Source organism: Hypomesus nipponensis, chromosome 9 (assembly GCF_054491055.1).
Source record: "Hypomesus nipponensis isolate SF chromosome 9, ASM5449105v1, whole genome shotgun sequence".
NCBI classification, from domain to species: domain Eukaryota; kingdom Metazoa; phylum Chordata; class Actinopteri; order Osmeriformes; family Osmeridae; genus Hypomesus; species Hypomesus nipponensis.
In genome coordinates, this window is record NC_140369.1 from 12299186 (window position 1) to 12318641 (window position 19456).

The window sequence follows — 19456 nt, forward strand, 5'->3', positions numbered from 1 at the left end:
TACATGTTTTTGTGTTTACCATGACATAGTTTAGGTAGCATAGATAGCAAAGCATCTCATTGGTTATTTGCCCTTCATCATAAACTACACGGAATAAAAGATCGCATTGGCTTACGTTCGTATCTCGTGAATTACGGTAAATATGGACGCAAAAGTAAGTTCTGATGTGCAAATGGGAGAACAGCACGCATGAATCTTTCCTTCAATAAGTCATTACAGGTAAGCACATGTTCGTTAGTGAATTGTTCAAAGCTATCTTTTACGTTTAAGGACATTGTCGTCTGAGCTGCTAGCTCACTGAATCAGTTTCTTGGAATATGCTTCACTGATGCCAGATTTCTAGCCAGTCAGCTAGCTTTAGAGCTAGCTGACAACCACCATATCTGATCTTTCTTACGAAGCCATATACGTTTCTAATGGCATGCGCAAGTCTTTTTACTCCAACTGAAGGTCATTTACAGATGTAGGTGTTTACAGGTTAAACCCAGGTGTTGGTGGAGGACAATTTGTTGGATTAGCTAGATAAATAGCTGTATTATTGTGTGGCACACAAGGCTAGCACGTGGTATGTTGTGGTAATTGACAACTCATCCACCAGGTGGCAGTAGTTAGCTACTTTTAGAATAAGATCCTTCACATTCCTCAGATGCAAATCCGCACCCCACCCCCCTCCAGAAGTTACCTGCCGTATGGTTGATAAACAAACCCATCAGATTACCGTTGCTTACGTCAATTAAGTGAATAAGGCCACCCGGGTACATCGAAGCTGTGAATTCGGTTAATAGAATATTCAAGCAGTTAGATTTCGGCTAAATTGGACCAAATAACCAATTTAATTCGGACCTTGTCGGACACTGCAAATGAGGCCAAAGCGAAAGGCTACACATACACCGCCTGTTACGCATTCCAGTTTGAACAAATAGATTCAACGGCCTAAGATAATTTAAATAATTATTCCGGTAAACAAGCCGCCACTGACCTCTCCCCACTGAAGTCACTTATGTTTTGACCTTTTCAGACCATTGGCTGTTCATCATGATTACCCCAGCTTTCGAGTTGAGCCAGGATCCAGATTTCCTGAATCTGAGCCTCCGTGTGCCCTACACAAGAACCACGGAGTTTGATCTCTATATTGATGGGGTTGATTTCAAGTTCTATGCCAAGCCCTATTTTCTCAGGTGAGCAGAGGATGAACAGGACAGTATCCATGTTTTCAGAAGTATTTAGCAGTCTGTAAATGCCTTTAGTGCCATTAGATTCTGATTCTGAAATGCTGGTGAGTTATTGCTTTTGACCATGTTGCCAGATAATTTACTAAACAGGAATTTTGTTCTAGACTCACCTTACCTGGAAAAATAGTGGAGGATGGAAGAGAGAAGGCCACATTTGACATTGATAAAGGTAAGTCTAAAGCCGTTGATCACAACTCGTTAAAAGCAGACCAATCACTATCATTTATTGATAATGATAATACACATATCACTATATTCTGACAGTTAATTGAGTGAAAATGTTCCCTATATATTTGCAAGTCAGACACATACAAAATCAAGTTGTTGTACAGTTTCGCTAATGAACTCGGTCACATTTGATCTTCTTCCTATGTATTTTCATTAGTAGTGGCCCTTTTATTTTCATAGATTGTACTTCATCAACTCCTCCTTAATTTTTATTTTGTGTGCATGGCAAGTGTCAACATCATTAGCACTTAAGAAGTCAAGTCTTTGATCATTGTTTAATGGGGTGACATTTCAATCGATCAGTTTAAATGATGTTTGGTTCAAAGAGAAGCCTGCCTGTTAAACACAGGACTTAAACACCTCTATCAGTGATGCTCTGTCCAACATGCTGTGGCTAAGGAAGCCAGGAACAGCTGGTGTGATAAAGCTCTGCTAATGGGTGTCCCTGTTTGCTCTTATAATTAGAAATCATTAAGATGCCTCTTTGGACCCTGTGTGTCTCGTTAGGGGCCCACAGCGAAGGCAATTAGACGAGCATGAAACATTTAAGCTAAATGTGTCAAATTGAAAGTTTTATGAGGTCTATAGAGAGCTCATGAACCTATGAAATGATCTTCATGGGTTACGTTAAAGGATCAATTAGCATTTGATGCATTGTTTGGCTTTTATGTGGTTTATAAAGCTGGTGAATTAAAGCTTCTCTGCTCCTGTTTCCTCCGTTCCGTGTGTCCCAAGGTCTGTTCACCCTCCGTGTTCCCAAGCTGAGTGCCGGGGAGCACTTTGAGGGCCTGCAGATGTTGACCAGTCTCCTGGCTCCTAAAGGCTCCCGCTCAGCCAAGCCACTGGTAGAAGACATGACCATGGGTATTCTGACAGCCATGTCCCCACACCTAGAAACTGGGATGCTGGATGAACATGAGCAATGTTTCAGTTTAGTTGACACCCACATGACTGGTTGCATTTCAGAAGCTTGCAGTGCGAGTATGGAAAGGAAGGAGGAAGAGGATGAAGATGATTGGGACTGGCAGGTGGAGCAGGAGGTGTTCATGGAGTGCTCTGAGGAGCAGCTTCGTTGCCTCCAGAGATACGGGTTTGGGAATCAGAGGTCAGGGGTCTTCACCAGACTGGAGGTAGGCTCCCACAACTGGCAGAACTCGACACGTTCAGTCTCTGTTCACTGGATTGTGTTCACTGAAATGATATATGTAATTGGTGAACAAAAGTCTCATTTAGATTGTGATATTGTCCAATCAGGAGGAGCTGAGTGATGTGATTGACGTGAAGAACCCTGATGGCACCACAGCAGCAGAGAGGAGACAAATGAGGCTGGATGCAGAGAGCACCATCTTCTGCCATGACCATTACCTGTGAGTACTGCACTCGTTCACTCTGATGCCATACATCAGCAATCTCCATTCTATATCTCTAAGATTGTTGCCGGTCAATAAGTCTACATTCCCTCAGTTTTGATGCATTGAAAACATTTCGTCAAACCGGTGTTTGTTCCTGCAGAGCTGACCTGTTTGAAGACGAGCAGATTCAGAGTCTGCTGAAGTTCTCCCCGTGGTGGTCCCAGCTGAGCCCAGACTCCACCCAGGAGGGAGGAACAGGTGAGCTAGACTGACACACCCTCCCACTAAACACATACTGCTTGTAAGAGCCATTTTCATTTCTTTTGGGTGTTGGACACAAATTGTCCACTGGTGTCACTAGTGTGCTTTTGAGTGATGTCTATTTAGGTAGGAACCTTCCAACATGTAACAAGGGGTGCTGTTAACAGGAGGAGCACAAATAGTTTTTGATCGCATCAAATTGCTACACACTGCAACACTCAGGGGGATGTGTAAATGTTTGTTGATGGAGCTTAATGGACACATGGATTCTTGCACTCTCATTTGAAGAACAGCGTGATCAATAAATGGCCATCAAAACGCAACGATGACTATCGGAGTCTGTGAATTCAACAGGAGGCTACGGAGCGTTGTACGGTAGAAGTGTGTCAGCTGGTTTACTGTCCATAGACTGTTTGTTTCAAGTCCTTATAGCAGCTCCTCAGTGGCTTTAATGTTTTAGGCTTAGCCACTACACTGCTCACATCACCACCATACTGAAACATCTTAATCATAGATTGCAAGATGTATGGTGTAAAGGGATGTATATTATGTGTTCTGTGACAGTTTTCAAATGAAGGTTGTAAATACACGTGTTTGCATCGTTCTGGATTGGTTGCCTTTAATGTTATTTCGATAGAGAAAATGTTTTGCAGAGCAGTGTTTGTACATGCTGGTCTCGGATCACTGACATATGACTTGGATCAGAATCAGCTGTGTTATTACAGATTCAGTGGTGCCTTTCGGCTATTTGGCCTTTTTCATAGTCTTTATCTTAGTCTTAGTCTCCCATCACACACACACACACACACATGCACACGTTTCCTCTCGCTGTCTATGACATCTGGAATCAATGGTTCATGTAAGAGCCAGGATCCACGGCTGGTTGGCCCTCGCCCTCAGGTTTATCTCTCTCTCTCTGATGACAGCAATAAGGGCTTATGGAGCCTCACTTCTGCAAGACACTGCTCCGCTGTGCCATGCTGCTCTCCTAAGCCTGCTAATTCCAACACCTCCACCGCCCCAGCGAGCATATGGCCCATGGCCACAGCTTATGTTATTGCAGGATGCCGGTACGCTCAGGAGTGGATTTAGATTAAACAGATAGCATTATCACACAAGTTCTCACCGGTTGAGATGTCCCTCAGAACCCCACCCCCAACACACACACACACACACACACACACACACACACACACACACACACACACACACACTGATGAGCAGCTGTCTGTCAGGGCTCACTAGTGATCCACAGCACATTGGTAGGTCTGACTGCGTAGAGCCCACTGCAGGACATGAAGCTGCTCCCCTCCCCCGCTCTGCCTTCTAACATAGAGCTATGTGGAGAGGGCAGACTCAGATAAATGGGCCATATTAAACTTAATGGGTTGACTGACAGTTCGAATCCCATCAGGCAGCCCTGGCTGGGGAGAACAGTGTTTGTCAGCAAATGTTTGATTTTGACAGAGAAACTCGGTTGCCTTGCATATAATTTAGAGAATGTTTGATCTTGTATATTAAGCGGTAGCTTTATTCTCCCGCTTTGAAATCCAAGCCTTCCTCAGCCTCTCTGCCCCCTCTCCTCTGGTTAGACTGAAGTAGCTGGATGTCAGCTGACAGATGGATGGAGACACAAGTGCTAATGAAGGAGAAACTCCACCTTTTGTGTCCCCTTCCCTCCCAGGTCAAGGCCAGAGTACTGACAGGCTGCAGCTGCCTACTGGGGCACCACACACATACACACACACACACACACACACACACACACACACACTCCCAAGCAGTCCTGAGTGAAGCTGACAGCTGTTTCTGAACCTGCTGCAGTTTGCTCTGGCTGATTTGACATGTCAGTGGCAGTCTGTGATGTTGACTAAATACCTGCTTGCACAAGACGTCTTCGCTTTGGGTATTCATTTTCAGGGTTGTTTTATCTGGAGCCTTGTCAACATATGAACGTGAAGTGTTTCCTCTGCCTATCAAGTATTCCATTCAAGGCTGTGTTCCAACCCTCTGTCCATGACTGGAGATCCATCCCCAGTCTCCTGCACGGTAGGAGTGGGCACATGTACTCCATGTCAACTGCACCATCTGGACCAGGGGAGAGCTCAAACTGGAGGAATTAGGTCAAATATTAATCTTCATGCACCTGACCTCTACCCCAACATTTATCTCCCAGTCTAGAATGGCTAGATGGAAAATGTGGTGATATTTTTAGTATCAATGGATTGTTACGTATTTTAAACATAATGAGTCTGTCGAGCATTTTGGGAGTTGCGTTATCAAATTTGACATTGTAGTTTAGTTGTATTGCTGACATTAAAGAAGACAGGATAACTCCGAGCATATGAAAGAAACCTTGGGAGGAGCAGTTCGGGTAGGTATCCCTTCCTCCAGAAACTGTTGGTGATACAGTAAGCTCCAGACCAAGTCTGAATACAAATGCCGTGAGAATAGAGACTAAAGTACAAAATAAAACAATCCAATGGTGAAACACAGATATTCAGAGTTCTGAATGAATAGAGCACTGCAGCACTCGCTTTGCATTGGCGTTTGGCCAGTGGTCGGCTACAGGGCTGGAAAGCACAGGATCCTCATAACACCCCAGGATGGTCAGGTAGGAACCAGTAGAGGAGGGATGGGAAATGTAGGATTAGAGAATGACTTACAGTGATGGTGAGCTCCCCACTGGCAAAGTGTGAACCGGTGCAGTTCAGCCTTAAGACTGAATACAACTTTTGATGCAGCCTTAAACACTGTCATTTATGTCCTGAGCCTGAGCGGTAGAGGGTATGTTAAGATGCATGGGTAGCAGGAACCTGCTTCAAATGATTGTATTCAGCCTTGCTGCATGTGTGACGCAGTACTCAGCACAATGGAAGATGCACTGATGGAGCAGCTTATGAGGCCACTGTTGTTCTTGTGGATGGGCGCTGTTCCTTCAGCGCATCTCGATCAATGTGTGATAGTGAGAACACCGACCTAATGAAGACACAAAGGAACTGGTGTGCCAGCCCTATCGCTTCCCCCCCTCAGTCTCTGATGGCCCAGGGCTGTGTGTTGGATCTTTCCTCTGAGGGAGGCAGCTGGATGTGGGCCAGCGAGGGTGCTATGTTTCTCCCTAGCATCCTGCCAATTCTCCCAATGGGAACCAGGGTCCTGTAGACATTGTGTGTGCTTGCATGCTTGTGGGTGTGTGTGTTTTCTGCTTGGCTGCTGCAGCTGCAAGCCACTGGGATTCAGGTATCGTCTGCAGGGATCCAAGCCCTGATGTAATGCATCAGGAATCTAGTTCCCAGTAGAGCCAAGATCCCAGTGCAGCCAAGAGGATCATTTGAAACTTGTGTGTGTGTGTGTAACTTACACGCTGTAGCCTACACATCAGGCTCTCAGTATCCAGGCAGCCCCCACCATCCCACCTGCACCCCCCCAGAGACACAGAGGAGGATTGCTTACAGCTGTTCCATAAGCTGTGGAAAAAAAATGCTGACTTGAGTGTGGTCTCCAAGCCGTCCGGTGTGACTTTCACCACTGAGAGATGCAGGCGACACCGCCGCTTCGTGCCTCTCCTCTGCCAGACATAAAAGGACTGAAGGGGAGGGCTTTGGCTTCAGGTCCGGGTCATTCTCTAACAGAGCTGATGTCTCTCCCAGGCGTGTCCTTCACCGGCGACGACAAGGAGCAGCTGAGGAGGTTCACCAACCGCTCCTTCCTCCTGGAGAAGAGGGCCCGCCAGCAGGTGTGGCTGGGCCTGGTGGACGTCCTGCTGGCCTACGCCTACGAGGTCCGCACCACCGAGGGAGAGCCCACGGTGAGTCAGCGGCCAGCGACACGCTGCACACCTCGTGGTTCTCGTTTGTTTGATCTTAAAAAGGGATCAAGCGCAGTGATTAACATGAGCACTTTGGTCCATGTAAGTGGACCAGATTTAGCCATACGGGCGCATTTTTCGTCTGAAGTCCCTGGCAGGTTGATGGCAAATTTGAACATGAAACAAAAATGTACAAGAGCATATGCACAGGCAAATTGTAAAACAATGACATAACCACAGCTCCAAATAACGACTGCATGTTTGATTGTCTATTTAACCACTATTTTTGTAGAAACAGTTCAGAGATGGGATATTCCTTTTGTTCCTTGGGTATAGTATTCCATGTATGTGCTGCTCGATGGGAAAAGGCTGACTGCCCAAAGGTACTTTTTCTATCTGGTCTTTTACAACTCCCTCCCCTTCAAAGACAAGCCCCTCCAGCACTGTCAGAATCTTAACACAGGATTTGGGAGCAGGGTCATCTAGAGGTCAGTGGTTCTACAGTATTTAGAATGGCAGATGTGGAAGTTGTTTTGAAAGGCCTGCAGCCCGACATGCACATCCCTGGGACCTGGGAAGTGTCTTCTGTGAACAGGGCTAACATCATGAGGGTAGCTCCCCTCTCTGTGAACAGGGCTAACATCATGGGGGTAGCTCCCCTCTCTGTGAACAGGGCTAACATCATGGGGGTAGCTCCCCTCTCTGTGAACAGGGCTAACATCATGGGGGTAGCTCCCCTCTCTGTGAACAGGGCTAACATCATGGGGGTAGCTCCCCTCTCTGTGAACAGGGCTAACATCATGGGGGTAGCTCCCCTCTATGTGAACAGGGCTAACATCATGGGGGTAGCTCCCCTCTCTGTGAACAGGGCTAACATCATGGGGGTAGCTCCCCTCTCTGTGAACAGGGCTAACATCATGGGGGTAGCTCCCCTCTCTGTGAACAGGGCTAACATCATGGGGGTAGCTCCCCTCTCTGTGAACAGGGCTGACATCATGGGGGTAGCTCCCTTCTATGTGAACAGGGCTAACATCATGGGGGTAGCTCCCCTCTCTGTGAACAGGGCTAACATCATGGGGGTAGCTCCCCTCTCTGTGAACAGGGCTAACATCATGGGGGTAGCTCCCCTCTCTGTGAGCAGGGCTAACATCATGGGGGTAGCTCCCCTCTCTGTGAGCAGGGCTAACATCATGGGGGTAGCTCCCCTCTCTGTGAGCAGGGCTAACATCATGGGGGTAGCTCCCCTCTCTGTGAACAGGGCTAACATCATGGGGGTAGCTCCCCTCTCTGTGAACAGGGCTAACATCATGGGGGTAGCTCCCCTCTCTGTGAGCAGGGCTAACATCATGGGGGTAGCTCCCCTCCGACAGCCTTTGTTTCCACACGTTCTCTCTGCTTGGCTGGCCACCTGTAATAGACACCAGGGAGCCAGGGCTGAGTGCACCGGAATCTGATGTTCATTGCCTTTCTCTTTGTCTGTGTCTCTAAGTAAGGATGTAGTCCTGCCTCTGCAGTGTGCTTCACTCATGGCTTTGCTGGCTGACCGTCTGTGGTGCTCTTCCTGCAGGTGGAATCAGCCTGGACCATCCGCAAACTCAGTGGGACGCTCTGCTGGCTCGAGGTAAGAAAGCAGTTCTGTGAACGGCGATGTCAGAACGTTCAGGAAATGGGTCTTATCAGGAGTGTGGTTATGGTGGACTGATAATGGACTGATCCAGGCCATCGGAGGTTCCTCGAAGCCGCTGGACTGGCCCCGTCTCTCTGGCATGTGACTGCTGCAGGCGTGTCGTATCCAGGCAGACACACAGGCTGAGAGATGCTGTACGCCAGCCTATTTGTAGCTCCCTCTGTTTCAGTTTGTTGTTACTGGGTTGACCTTGCATGTTAAACACCCACCGGGCGTTTAGTCGGGGGTGGCGCAGATGTAAATGTGTTTCGGTGTAGAAAAGTGTAATAAACAGAATTCCGTTTTTATTGCCTCATAATTGTAGCCGTTCATCCACACTATGAGAGTGAGGACAGAACCAGAGCCCAGAGGCTATCAGCTGAACCAGGTGTTCACTCCCAGCTGATGGGCAGAACAGGGGTCTGTGATGGCCGTCTGTTCACCAACCGCCACTACCGGTTTGCTACCTCAGTATTGCGCGTGTGTGTGAGAGAGAGAGTTTTGTGAGTGTGAAGTGTCGGCTCTAGACGAGGGAGTTGGGCGTGTGTCGGCGGCTCGTCTTCCACTCTGGGAAGCTCCAGCCCTTAATCCTTCTCATTCTGGCTGTGAACCTGACAATGAGGCCCGGTAATCGGATGCCTCGTCCACAGTGCGAGAGGTAGCAGTTTGCCCATAATGGTGATAATGGAGGAGGTGGTAATGACATCCTCCAGCTGCCTGAAAGCTGCCGTCACTCAGCAGAGCTGCCTGCTCACACTGATGGAGCTCTCGTTCAGACTCTCCCTCTCCCCCCCTCACACCGCCTGTCTCAGTCTCTCTACGTCTCCGTCCGGCTGGGTCACTCTCGCACGCCCAATCTGTCTGTGTGTTTCTCCTCTCTCCCTTTGTCCCGCGTACTCGAATGGGCCTCTCCCCTTCACACCCTTTTTCTGTCCGTTTTCTCTCATGCTCCGTCTCTCCCCTTCCCTCCGTATACCTTATTTCTCCATGAGCTGGCTGATTACCTATCTAAACAAGGCGGCCTCTGTGTGTGTGAGTGAGAGTTCCCCTCCTGGAGCAGGCTCATTCAGACCCTCCAGCCCTCAGGGAGCGGATCGTCCCTCATGACTCCCGCGTTCGCAGGGAAGAAAAAAAGGGGGGGGGGGGGCGCGCGTCTGTCCACTGGAGCAGAGAGAAGCTCTGGTGAACCCAGTGATTAAAGACCACCAACAATTAAGGCGAGGCAGCCGAGGTGTTTAAGAGTTCCTCGCTTCTCCCCCCTCCTTATAAAAGACAAGTTGTTAGGACTAATTAGTTTGCCAATGACTGCAATTAGGAGGGGGGGGGAGTGGTTCCCTCGCGAAGGCTGAGGAGAAAAGAGGAACACACCAGAACGCCGGCTCTAAGTTTTTAGGCTGCAGCTCTTTTTCTGTGTGTGTTTATGAATGGCCAAGGAAGAGGGGAAATCAATGTGGTGCTCTGTCTTTCAGACATACAGCTCTCTGAAGGAGGTCCTGGTGGCGTTTGGGAGGAGGGTGCTGTGTTACCCTCTCTACAGGCACTTCTCCTTGGTCTCTGCAGCCGTGCGTGACACGGCTCTGATCTTGCAGTCAGGTGAGTTCTTGTGACCTATGACCACTGGCAGCTGCCAATGACCTTGAGTAGCCTTCTTGATGACTTCTGTGTGTGGTGTAGCCGTCCGAGCAGAGCTTGCTGCGCCCATGTGTGACCTGGTCCCCCCCTCTCCCCCCCGGGTGCCCACAGTATCAAGCTTCATTTGACATCATGGATTTTATTGAACCACCTGAGCCTAACCAATGTAGGAAATCGACTTGTGTTGGAAATGGAAATGAGGAGGCTTTTCTGTTGCCTGCATGCAAGCTTCTGGAATGTTGCTGTCTGAATGCCTTGGAGGCTGATAGAAACCCAGCCCGACAGCTAGCACATACTGTAACAGCACGAGGAGCGCAGTCAGCCTTCCAGCAGGATATGTCCCTGCTCGAAAACCACGCACAGTGAGGTGTCTTCAAACCTGTTCTCTCACACGCTGCTGGGGGCGTGAGCGTGTGAACGTGCCGGCGCACTTCTCAAGCGGAGCCCTGACTCTGCTCCTGAGCAGGGAGTGTGGATGCGTTGAGAACGGCCTGTTGACTTTGAGATCTCTGACGAGTGCACAGACTAATCTCCACAATCAAAGCCCCGTGGAGAGATGAAGGCTCTGCAGTATAAACACATTTACTGTGTGGGTTTGTCTGCGCGCGCGGGTTTGTGTGTGTGTGACATTACCCAGTCTGTGATGATTTCCACACTCGTAAATGTTGTCAAATTAAAGGCCCTTTAAGCTCCAGATTAGCATTTCTACGCCTCATAAGGTAGAGAGAGAGATGAGTTGATCAAGAGAGTGGGGGTGTCACTGCGAGGAGGGCAGCTTCTCCTCCCCCCTCCCAGCCTTCACTCTCATAAATGAAAGCACGCTTCACCTGGTATAATGAATCCTCACTTTCCCTCGCCGAGGAGAGTCTGCTTATCCTGGCACAGGGCCATGTGTGCCGTCTCCGTGCTGGGAACGGCTTGCGGACGGCTGATATCTATGTTATTTACAAGTCTCTCTTTTCATCTGTTTGTGCTTGCTAGGGTGGAAAAAGTGGCATAGTGCTTACATCTGCATGTTGGTTATTTACAGGCGAGGGTGACTAATGTCTCTCCCTATTGAGCTGTTTTGCTCCAGTAACGTGGCCTGACGTAGCCCACATTTGAGGCCCTGCGATTCCTCCCGGCAGCATTTCGGACTAATTCATTAGTCAGAATACGGCAAATGAAACCGTGTGTTCCTGTTTGAGGCACTTCATTTAAGCGGCTGTGAAAGCAAACATTGATAGGTATTAGGAAAACAAACCCATTAATGCCGGCACGCAGGTTAAGGCCTTGAAGGAAATGTTATCCAGGGTAAATATTTGAACAGCCCTCTGGCAGCGTGGCACACAGACTCAGGGATCTCCTCCAGCTGCCTGGGCAGAGGGGCCTGAGCGAGCAGGCATGTGGGGAGAACAGGAGGACTGAGGGGGAAGACGACAGGGGACTGGTCGCATGTTTTGGGACTCTACTGCCGGGACCTTCTGCGAAAAAAAAAAAAAACGAATCCTCCTTTTTATTTTCGACCTTGTATTGTATTTTTGAAAAAGTTCAGACTCGGTTGGATTTGTGTGCCGTGTGTCTTGCGAGTGCTCTTGTCATCCCCTGGCTTTGATGGATGTCATTGGACAGTGCCCCCGAGGCAGCTGGGCCTACCTCCGTGCCCAGAGACTGGGCCAGACTGGGCTTGTCTCCCTGGATCCCAACCAGGACCATTAGTAGCTGGCTCAACTTGTCATCAGTCTCTACAGGAGAAATGGCAGGGCTCAGTCTCCTGTGGTGGGCCCTGGGATCCAGAGGGAAGCTGCCTCGGAGGGGGGGCGCTTGTGGCCGCGAGGGGAGGAGGCGGGGGGCTTCTATAGTCCTCCCTCTTGGGGCCAGTCCTGGAGCTAAAGGCGGCGCTCTCTACCCCATCCTCCTCCATAGGATCCCATGCTTAAATGGGAACCAAATGTTTGTCTAAGGCTTTCCTCAGTGCAAGAGCACTGTTTGTTTTGACTGTGCTGGAATGTGGTGGCTGCTGCCAGAGCGGCCAGCCAGGAGGAGGTGGAGGGGAGCGTTGTCTCTGCTCTGTGGGTCAGACACCTCACACCCCGGGAGGATCAAATGGCTTCTTTCACTCGCCTGTTAAAACATCTAGAAGGCGCCAAAGTGCTCTTTGGATTTGTGGACCCGTGAGGTACTACCGCAAACGGAAGTGGCCGTCTCTAATGTTCACCCTCCATACATAGAGCTGGAGTAAGGACCCTGGCCTTTTGTGTTTCTGTTTCTGTTCCCCATGTCGCTGTGTCCAGGGAAGGCCTGCGTCCTCAAATGCCTGCTGGCGATCCACAGCATCTTCCGGAAGAACGACCCGGCCTACATACTGAACGACCTCTACATAACAGACTACTGCATCTGGATCCAGAAGGTCAAGTAAGTTTTTCTGCAACACACACACACACCAGCTCCTTCCACAGAGACCTTCATCCCCAGTAGAGGCACTTCTCAGACCAAGGTGAGGAGCTCTGAGCTAAGCTCCCAGGGTGCATCACTCCAGTTGAGGAGAGGATTAGACGAGTCATTTGTCCCAGCTTGAGCAGGTGAGTGGCAGAGCCATTGTTAGATGTAACCTACCTGGCTCAATGATCCCCATGTTAAAGACTCCTCTAAAGGCTTGTTGGCCTGTCTCCCTGAATCCCGTTGCGTCTGTGATGGAGAGGCAGGGGAAGGCGCGCTGTCTAATCAGAGCGTGTATATCTGTGTGCATGTGTGTGCAGAACAACCCAGAATTGTTTCTTAGGTTGTCATTGTTGGGCTGATTTTATTTTCCCTAAATGACAAAGCACCCGTGGCAGTTGCTCCAGTACATGCTGTACAATGACTTACACATTTCAACTGTGAGCCTCCAAGCACATTATTCAGTAATGAGCTCTGTTTTACTCTTGGATGGGGTTCAGCCAAGTGGTGTGCTCGTCTGGAAAAATCCCAGTAAAAAAACTGTGCGCCTGATGTTGTAGGCCCAGCGCCCAGATGCCGACACGATAAAAGGTCTGCAGGGATTTGATGAAGTCTTTTTTTTTTCTTTCTTTCTTTAAGAGATTTAAATTGGACCAGCATAGTTAGATGGTCCTGTATTTCTGTCTTCCGTGTTGCAGTAGAAGATGAAAAGACGGCGTGTCTCTTGTCTCTCAGAGAGCAGCTCTATTTGGAGCGCTCTCTCCGTGAGTGAAGGAGAAGCAGCCCTGTCAACCCACTGGAAAACTCAATCAGTCTCACCTCAGCCAGAGAGTCAAGGAGATGAAATGGCAGAAGGGCACCTGAGGTTGAGTGCTCCCTCCCCCCTTCCTCTCTTCAGTCTCCCCTCCCCCTCCTTCTGCTCTTTGTACATCTGAGCTAAATGTTAGCCTGACCTAACATGCTGACTTGTGCTGTACCCCAGATCAATCATTAAATGGATTAGCCTGGCCTCTCTCTGCATTGACCCGAATTTCATTGTTACATTTCCATGTTCACTTTAGTCAAACACATAAATTTGTTATTTTATTTTTTGGTGCCCCCAACAGATTTATTGTAGTTGTTGACAAGTTGTCGAAAGGCTGTTTCAAAGCTAGTTACTTCTCCTGTTGCTGTTGCCTCGAGGCACTTGGCAAGACGCCAGCGCATGTAGTATACTTTCCATTCTACTGTCTGTGAAATGTATCCCCAGCCACAGCATTTTAGAAATTCCAGACTTGTTCTATAACGTTGTGCCTCGTAGACTCCTTCCCTCTTTGACTTTCAAGTGTGAGATTAAAGCGAGAGTGCTCCACGCTGCCGAGAGCTGCTCTTTGAGTTGGAGTGAGCCGGATCTGGAGCCTCTGTGGTTTGCATACACACAGCTCTCTTATCACGTGCGGTTTGTTGTGGCAGGCTGGTGAGGCCTGTGACAGGTTTGATGACAGATTGGAGAAGCATTGTTGTCCTCCGTGAGATATTCCCCAGTGATGGATTTGTCGTCCCTGCTAAGTGAGTCGTCTATGGGAGTTCTGTGGTGTAAGATGAGATGTAATCTATACCCGGGCCACGGCCCTGTATCTCCTCAGTCCCACCAGCAGACACACACATCGTCAGCCCCTCATCATGGACGTGCCGTTTGATGAGTGTTTTCTTGCTGGCTGATTTATCCTCCCTGCTGCAAAACATTGAGCCTGCGCTCTTTAAGTCTCACTCACTGCTGAAACATCACTCTCAAATTTACTGCATTGGAAAGACTTGCCAGTGATTTAAACTGTTGGACAGGCCTTGTCGACACACACACACACACACACACGCACGCACAGACCGAACAAGTGGCCTGTCCATCATAGGCTGAGGAGGAAAAAAAGGGCTTCAGTTGATTTTTGTGAGTGCAAAGGTCTGCCCATCACTTGGACATAGTTCTATTGTGTTTATAACGTCCCCTGATTCTTATCGTCTGTCGAGCTGTCAGTTGTGAACAGACACTGAGCAGCCTCTTAAGTCTATTAGATTCTCTGTTTCTCATCATGTCTTGATGCCAAGCCCCTGCAGTGTTTCTGGACTGAAAAGAAACCCCAAACTCCTCATTTTCTCTTTGCTCTGCTTCTCCCCACTCATCAAAAGGCTTGGAGGGAGGCCAATGTAGATTTTTGTGCGGCCAGCCCAACAAAGCCAATCCGATGAGTGTTGTGTTACTGTAGCACGGCTAAAGCAACCGGCCTGCGTCACCCAACACTGGCACACTCTCGCTCCTTCACCCCTGGTGTCTGTCTCACACTCATTAATTGGGTCAATTAAATTCCTGAGCAGAAAACCATGGCAACCTGAAGATTTTGCGCGCTCGCTTGCTCTCATTGTGCGCGTATAACAATGGCCACGAGGAGGGCCCTCCGCAGCGGGCCTCAGCAGACAGCAGCTCCTCCTCACGGGGAGAACCAGATGGATCCCCCCCCCACCACCACCGGGCCAGGGGGTCAAGTAGAGCAGAGAGTTCAGCAGAGTCCCGTGCGACGTCCCGGCCAAGGCCCTTTGGCCCATATCCTTGGGAATGCACGTGTGTGTGTGCTGGGGAAATGTGTATGTGCTGTCACCTCGCGTCAACGCACGCAGCAGCGTGCTGACAAACACCCCGTCCACACCGTGGTGGTGTTTGTCCTGTTTAAGCGACACCGTCAGCGCTCCGCATCCACAGGACCCAGCACATCTGTCCCGTCCCGGAGCCTTTGATGCTGCCGATGGCACAGTCTGCCTCAGAGACAGGAGATCCCAGGATCCTGCTGGGCTGAACAAAGAAGGATGCGTGTCTGTGCTCCCGGGGATAAGTACTACAGATTTCCTCTCTGCGTGAGGCCCCTGGTGTTTGTGTGTGTTGACGCAGCCCATCACACTTTCCCCAGCGCTCGCATCAGCAGCCCTCTAATGATGCAACCTGCGAGGCTAGCTGCCCTCCTGGAGCGGGCGATGATGACGGATAACAGCATCCCGGGGACCATGTTAGTAGCTCTTTCGTTGCCGCTGCTTGTCTGTTTATTTTTAGCGCTGCATTTATTTATATTTTTGACACTTTGACGAGAACTGCCTAAAGTCACCCCGGACTTCTTGATTGTGTTTCTGTGTTTCTTTTCTGGTGTCAGAGTGGCATTGAAGTGAACAAGAAGAGTCTTCCGGAGCGTTGGCTCGTTCACCTCAGCTGGTGGTTGCTGCACACCAGGACGGCAGAGCCCGGTGCTCATGTAACATGGCAACTCTTCCATCTGAGAAGGGGGCCTTGACTCAACGGAAGTCATCTAAATCTAAGCATATGTTAGACGTTTCCTGCTCTCATTAAGCATGGCTTCATGAAAGTGATCTCAGTCTGTTTTTATCTTGCCTGGTACACACACACACACACACACATCCTGTCTGTGTGTGGCAGATGGAGGCGTCTTTGTCTCGACATCGAAGTTTTCCAACCTTGAAACGCCACCCCTCCTCAGTTAATGAAGGCGAGCCACAACAGTGGTGCAGTAATGACTGGATTGTGTACAACATTATCCCTCCCTTCGAAAGGAGCCTTTGTATTCACCGCAAGCCCGCTCTCCCCCACCACAGGGCGAGGGAGGGGAGAGAAAACAAGGGCGCCTCTCCAATGCTAACTCAATAATGACTTCCCACGGGGGAAAGAGAATACGGGCCGTCTTTTTGAAGTGGCAGTGCTACAGGAGGGTCTCTCTCTCTCTCCTGCCAGCCAGCCTTCTCCTGGAAGCCGCACAGGCCTTCACAGACCTGACGACCACTCCATATGCTCCACAGCAGAGGTGGGATGCCCCCCCCCCCCCACCCCATGTGTAGCCTCACATCCTACAAGGGAATGTGCTCCCCCTGTCTAGCCATGTCTTAGTGTTGGAGCAGTTATTCCCATTGGGTTTTTATGGGGCATTGGGGAAGGGTTCACACAGTGCGTTTCTCCCAATTCCCCCCCACATGTTTCTCTGGTTGAGCTTCTCTACACAATCTGTTTACCCAGTCCCTCCCGAGCTCCTAAATGACATCACATGGCAGCGTGCTGACTCTGTAAGCGCTCTCCTCCTGGGAGCGGGAGCTCATTAGGGCTCTTCAGTAACAAGGAGCCATCTTGGGGCACAGCGGTGGGTTAATTGGGCCAGCGAGGACGGCTGCAGCTCTTGTGTTGCCGAGTGTGAGGGGCTGAATGGCTGGAGGGGCGCGCAGCTCCACAACCTTTATCCCCCCCCCGAATGAACACGGCCGGAGCCGCGTGGGAGGCTGACCCACAGGGGTCAGCTGGTAGTCGCCATGGCGATAAGAGTTGCATGCCGCTTTGACTGCGCTGGGTAAGAATAGCAGCCACTTGAGTTTGGAAACATCCTTGGCAGCATGAATATTGCATGGGCAGGAGCACACTGGTAGCACCATGGACCAGAAGGATGGTGGAGGACGTTCATTAGTGAGAGAACAAGTTCTGGAAGAATGCCCTTGTCTTTAAGTGTCCTGTTGGAATTGGAAATGCATTGTTAATGCACTTTTTTTTTTTATGAATACGTTCTCTTCGAACATTTCTCTATTCAAAAGCTGGTTCAGTTTTATTTATTTTTTCTGTTGTGTTTCTCCACTGTTTGCTGCTGTTATTTGTGTTACCTCGTTTTTTGTTACATGAATGTTATTCAATTATATGCATATGTTTTACAGCTGAGGAGAGCAAAAATATAATGTTGAGTTTTAATGTGCTTTGTTTACAGCCCGATGTCTTCATTCCTTTAAAATAATAATTAAAAAAAATGTGTTGGCGTTTCCAGCACGGCAAGACCAAGATGTTAAGCCTGCCTTCAAATCCAGTCAGATACGAGGCTAACCAATTCCTCAGAGCACAGACTTCAGTCTTCTGTAGCCAGAGAACAACACTAGATCCATTCCAGCTGGAGCCCTAACTATGGTGTCAGCCTGAGTGAGTGTGTGTGCGCACACGCCTGCCCTGCGCGTGTGAACCAGGGAGAGAGAGTGGGTGGGGGTTGCTGTATCTCTGTCATTTCCCCCAGTCTCTTATCACCTCCTGCAGGGAGAGCTGCAGATGGAGAGGAGAAGGGCAGACCTGCTTATCAGCACCCCTCATCTTATCTCCATTATTTAACAGCATTTCCATATTTCATTGAGCTTGTGCTTCCGCGAATCGGTGTCTACTTAGCATTTGGATGAGAATGGGATTTGGGTGATGGATATTAGATCTGTAGATGGCTATCTTCATCCCGCAGTATACAATCAGTCAGCATAGTATCCATATCTTGGTACAGTGCAGATGAAATGATATGAGATGGCTTATCCTTTCTGGTTGTATGAATAGTTAAACAGGAGAAACAGCTCGATCTTGGATGTACTCATCTCTCTCTCTCCTCCCTCCTCGTTTCTCGCTCGCTCGCTCTGTATCTCAGGTCCGCCAAGGTGGCAGCTCTCGCAGATCCCTTACGGAACATCTCCCTGGGGAAGAACGACCTGGAGTTGGAGCTGGAGGTGCTGGAGGTGGCCGCAGGGCTAGTGGAGGAGGAGGAGAAGGGAGGAGGATCCGGGGGGGCTCCTCATTCCCACGGCGGAGAGGAGCCCGATAGCGACGACACCGACTCGTCCGAAGAGAGTGAAGACGACTCTGTAGAAGAGGGGCAGTACTGTACACCCAGAGCAGAGAGAGGAGGAGGAGGAGGAGGAGGAGGGACGGCTGAGGACAGCCCCCTCCAACCCTGGCCCCTGCCTGACTCCCCTACCCTCGCTGCTCCCGCCCCCTCTCTCATCCCCCCAGAGTTGTGGGCGGATCCGTCAGCGCAGAGGAAACCCAAAGGCCACCCCTCCTCCTCCACTGCAGCCCCAGCCAGGGACGACTCCAGCCCGCTGATCCAGGAGCTGGGGCAGATGATGGGGGAGGGGCTGTGTATCTCCCTGGCACAGGCCCAGCTTGGAGAGAGGCATTCTAGCAGCAGCAGCAGCAGCACGCAGGCACGAGACAGAGGTGGTTCTCAGCCCTCTGCTGCAGCACAGGGAGGGGAGGTGTCAGCCACACCAACACTGCTCGAGCCGCGTCCTCACAGAAACCCGCTACTTATCGTCAACACAGACGACAGTGACGATATTGACGAGGATGATATTATCAGTTAGATTTTGATGGGTTATGCAACAGAACTTTCCAAACTTGGCATCTCATTCTAATTATGTTGGATGATTTTGGTTCCAGAAAGAGGACATTATATGTGAACTAGAATGATGTTGTATATTCATATTACGATTCGATTCATATTACGGTTCGATTATAATTATATATGTCTTTAGTTTAGTGACAAAGTAACTTAATTGTATACCATGTTTTTTATGTTACAAGGAAACACAAATTTGCTTTATTACTGAATAAAGGCTTGTTTTTTTTAGCTAAGTCCTTATTGTGGTGTTTGTGCGCCAATCAAGCAGTTGTGTGCAAATGTGTGCTCCTCTGTTATCAGATCCTGTAATTATTATTACCCAACCATTTCCTCAAAGGAAACTGAAGGCAATGGGTGGTTGGGAGATAAATAGGACAGACCCCCCCCCCCCCCCCCACAGGAAAGGTCCACGCCATGTCCTCATGTCTGCCTGAAGAGCCTTTCCTGCCCCTTGTGCTGCACTCCATCGGCCAGCACAGCAGACTCATGGCTGTTAACATTCCTTTCAAGAGCACATTTGATGTAATTCCTCCAAACCTGTCAAAAAAAAATGTCTAAAATGTTTTTTCATGACAACAGTTGGTTGTGTTACTGATTTAATTAGATCATCGTTATCTGCTGGAGTCCGTAGCCGGAGGGGAGTA

General features: G+C 49.4%; 1 protein-coding gene across 1 annotated transcript; it reads left to right on the plus strand.

Annotated features, from left to right (window-relative positions):
• The first annotated feature begins 79 nt into the window (after window positions 1-79).
• On the plus strand, window positions 80-19039 carry shq1 (SHQ1, H/ACA ribonucleoprotein assembly factor). The gene is made up of 12 exons (XM_084705781.1): window positions 80-219; window positions 1019-1178; window positions 1337-1401; window positions 2196-2324; window positions 2427-2590; window positions 2715-2827; window positions 2973-3070; window positions 6724-6881; window positions 8449-8502; window positions 10017-10140; window positions 12453-12573; window positions 18060-19039. The coding sequence occupies exons 2-12, from the start codon at window positions 1036-1038 to the stop codon at window positions 18772-18774; spliced, it is 1884 nt and encodes a 627-aa protein (XP_084561907.1). The 5' UTR covers window positions 80-219; window positions 1019-1035; the 3' UTR covers window positions 18775-19039.
• The last annotated feature ends 417 nt before the right edge of the window (window positions 19040-19456 follow it).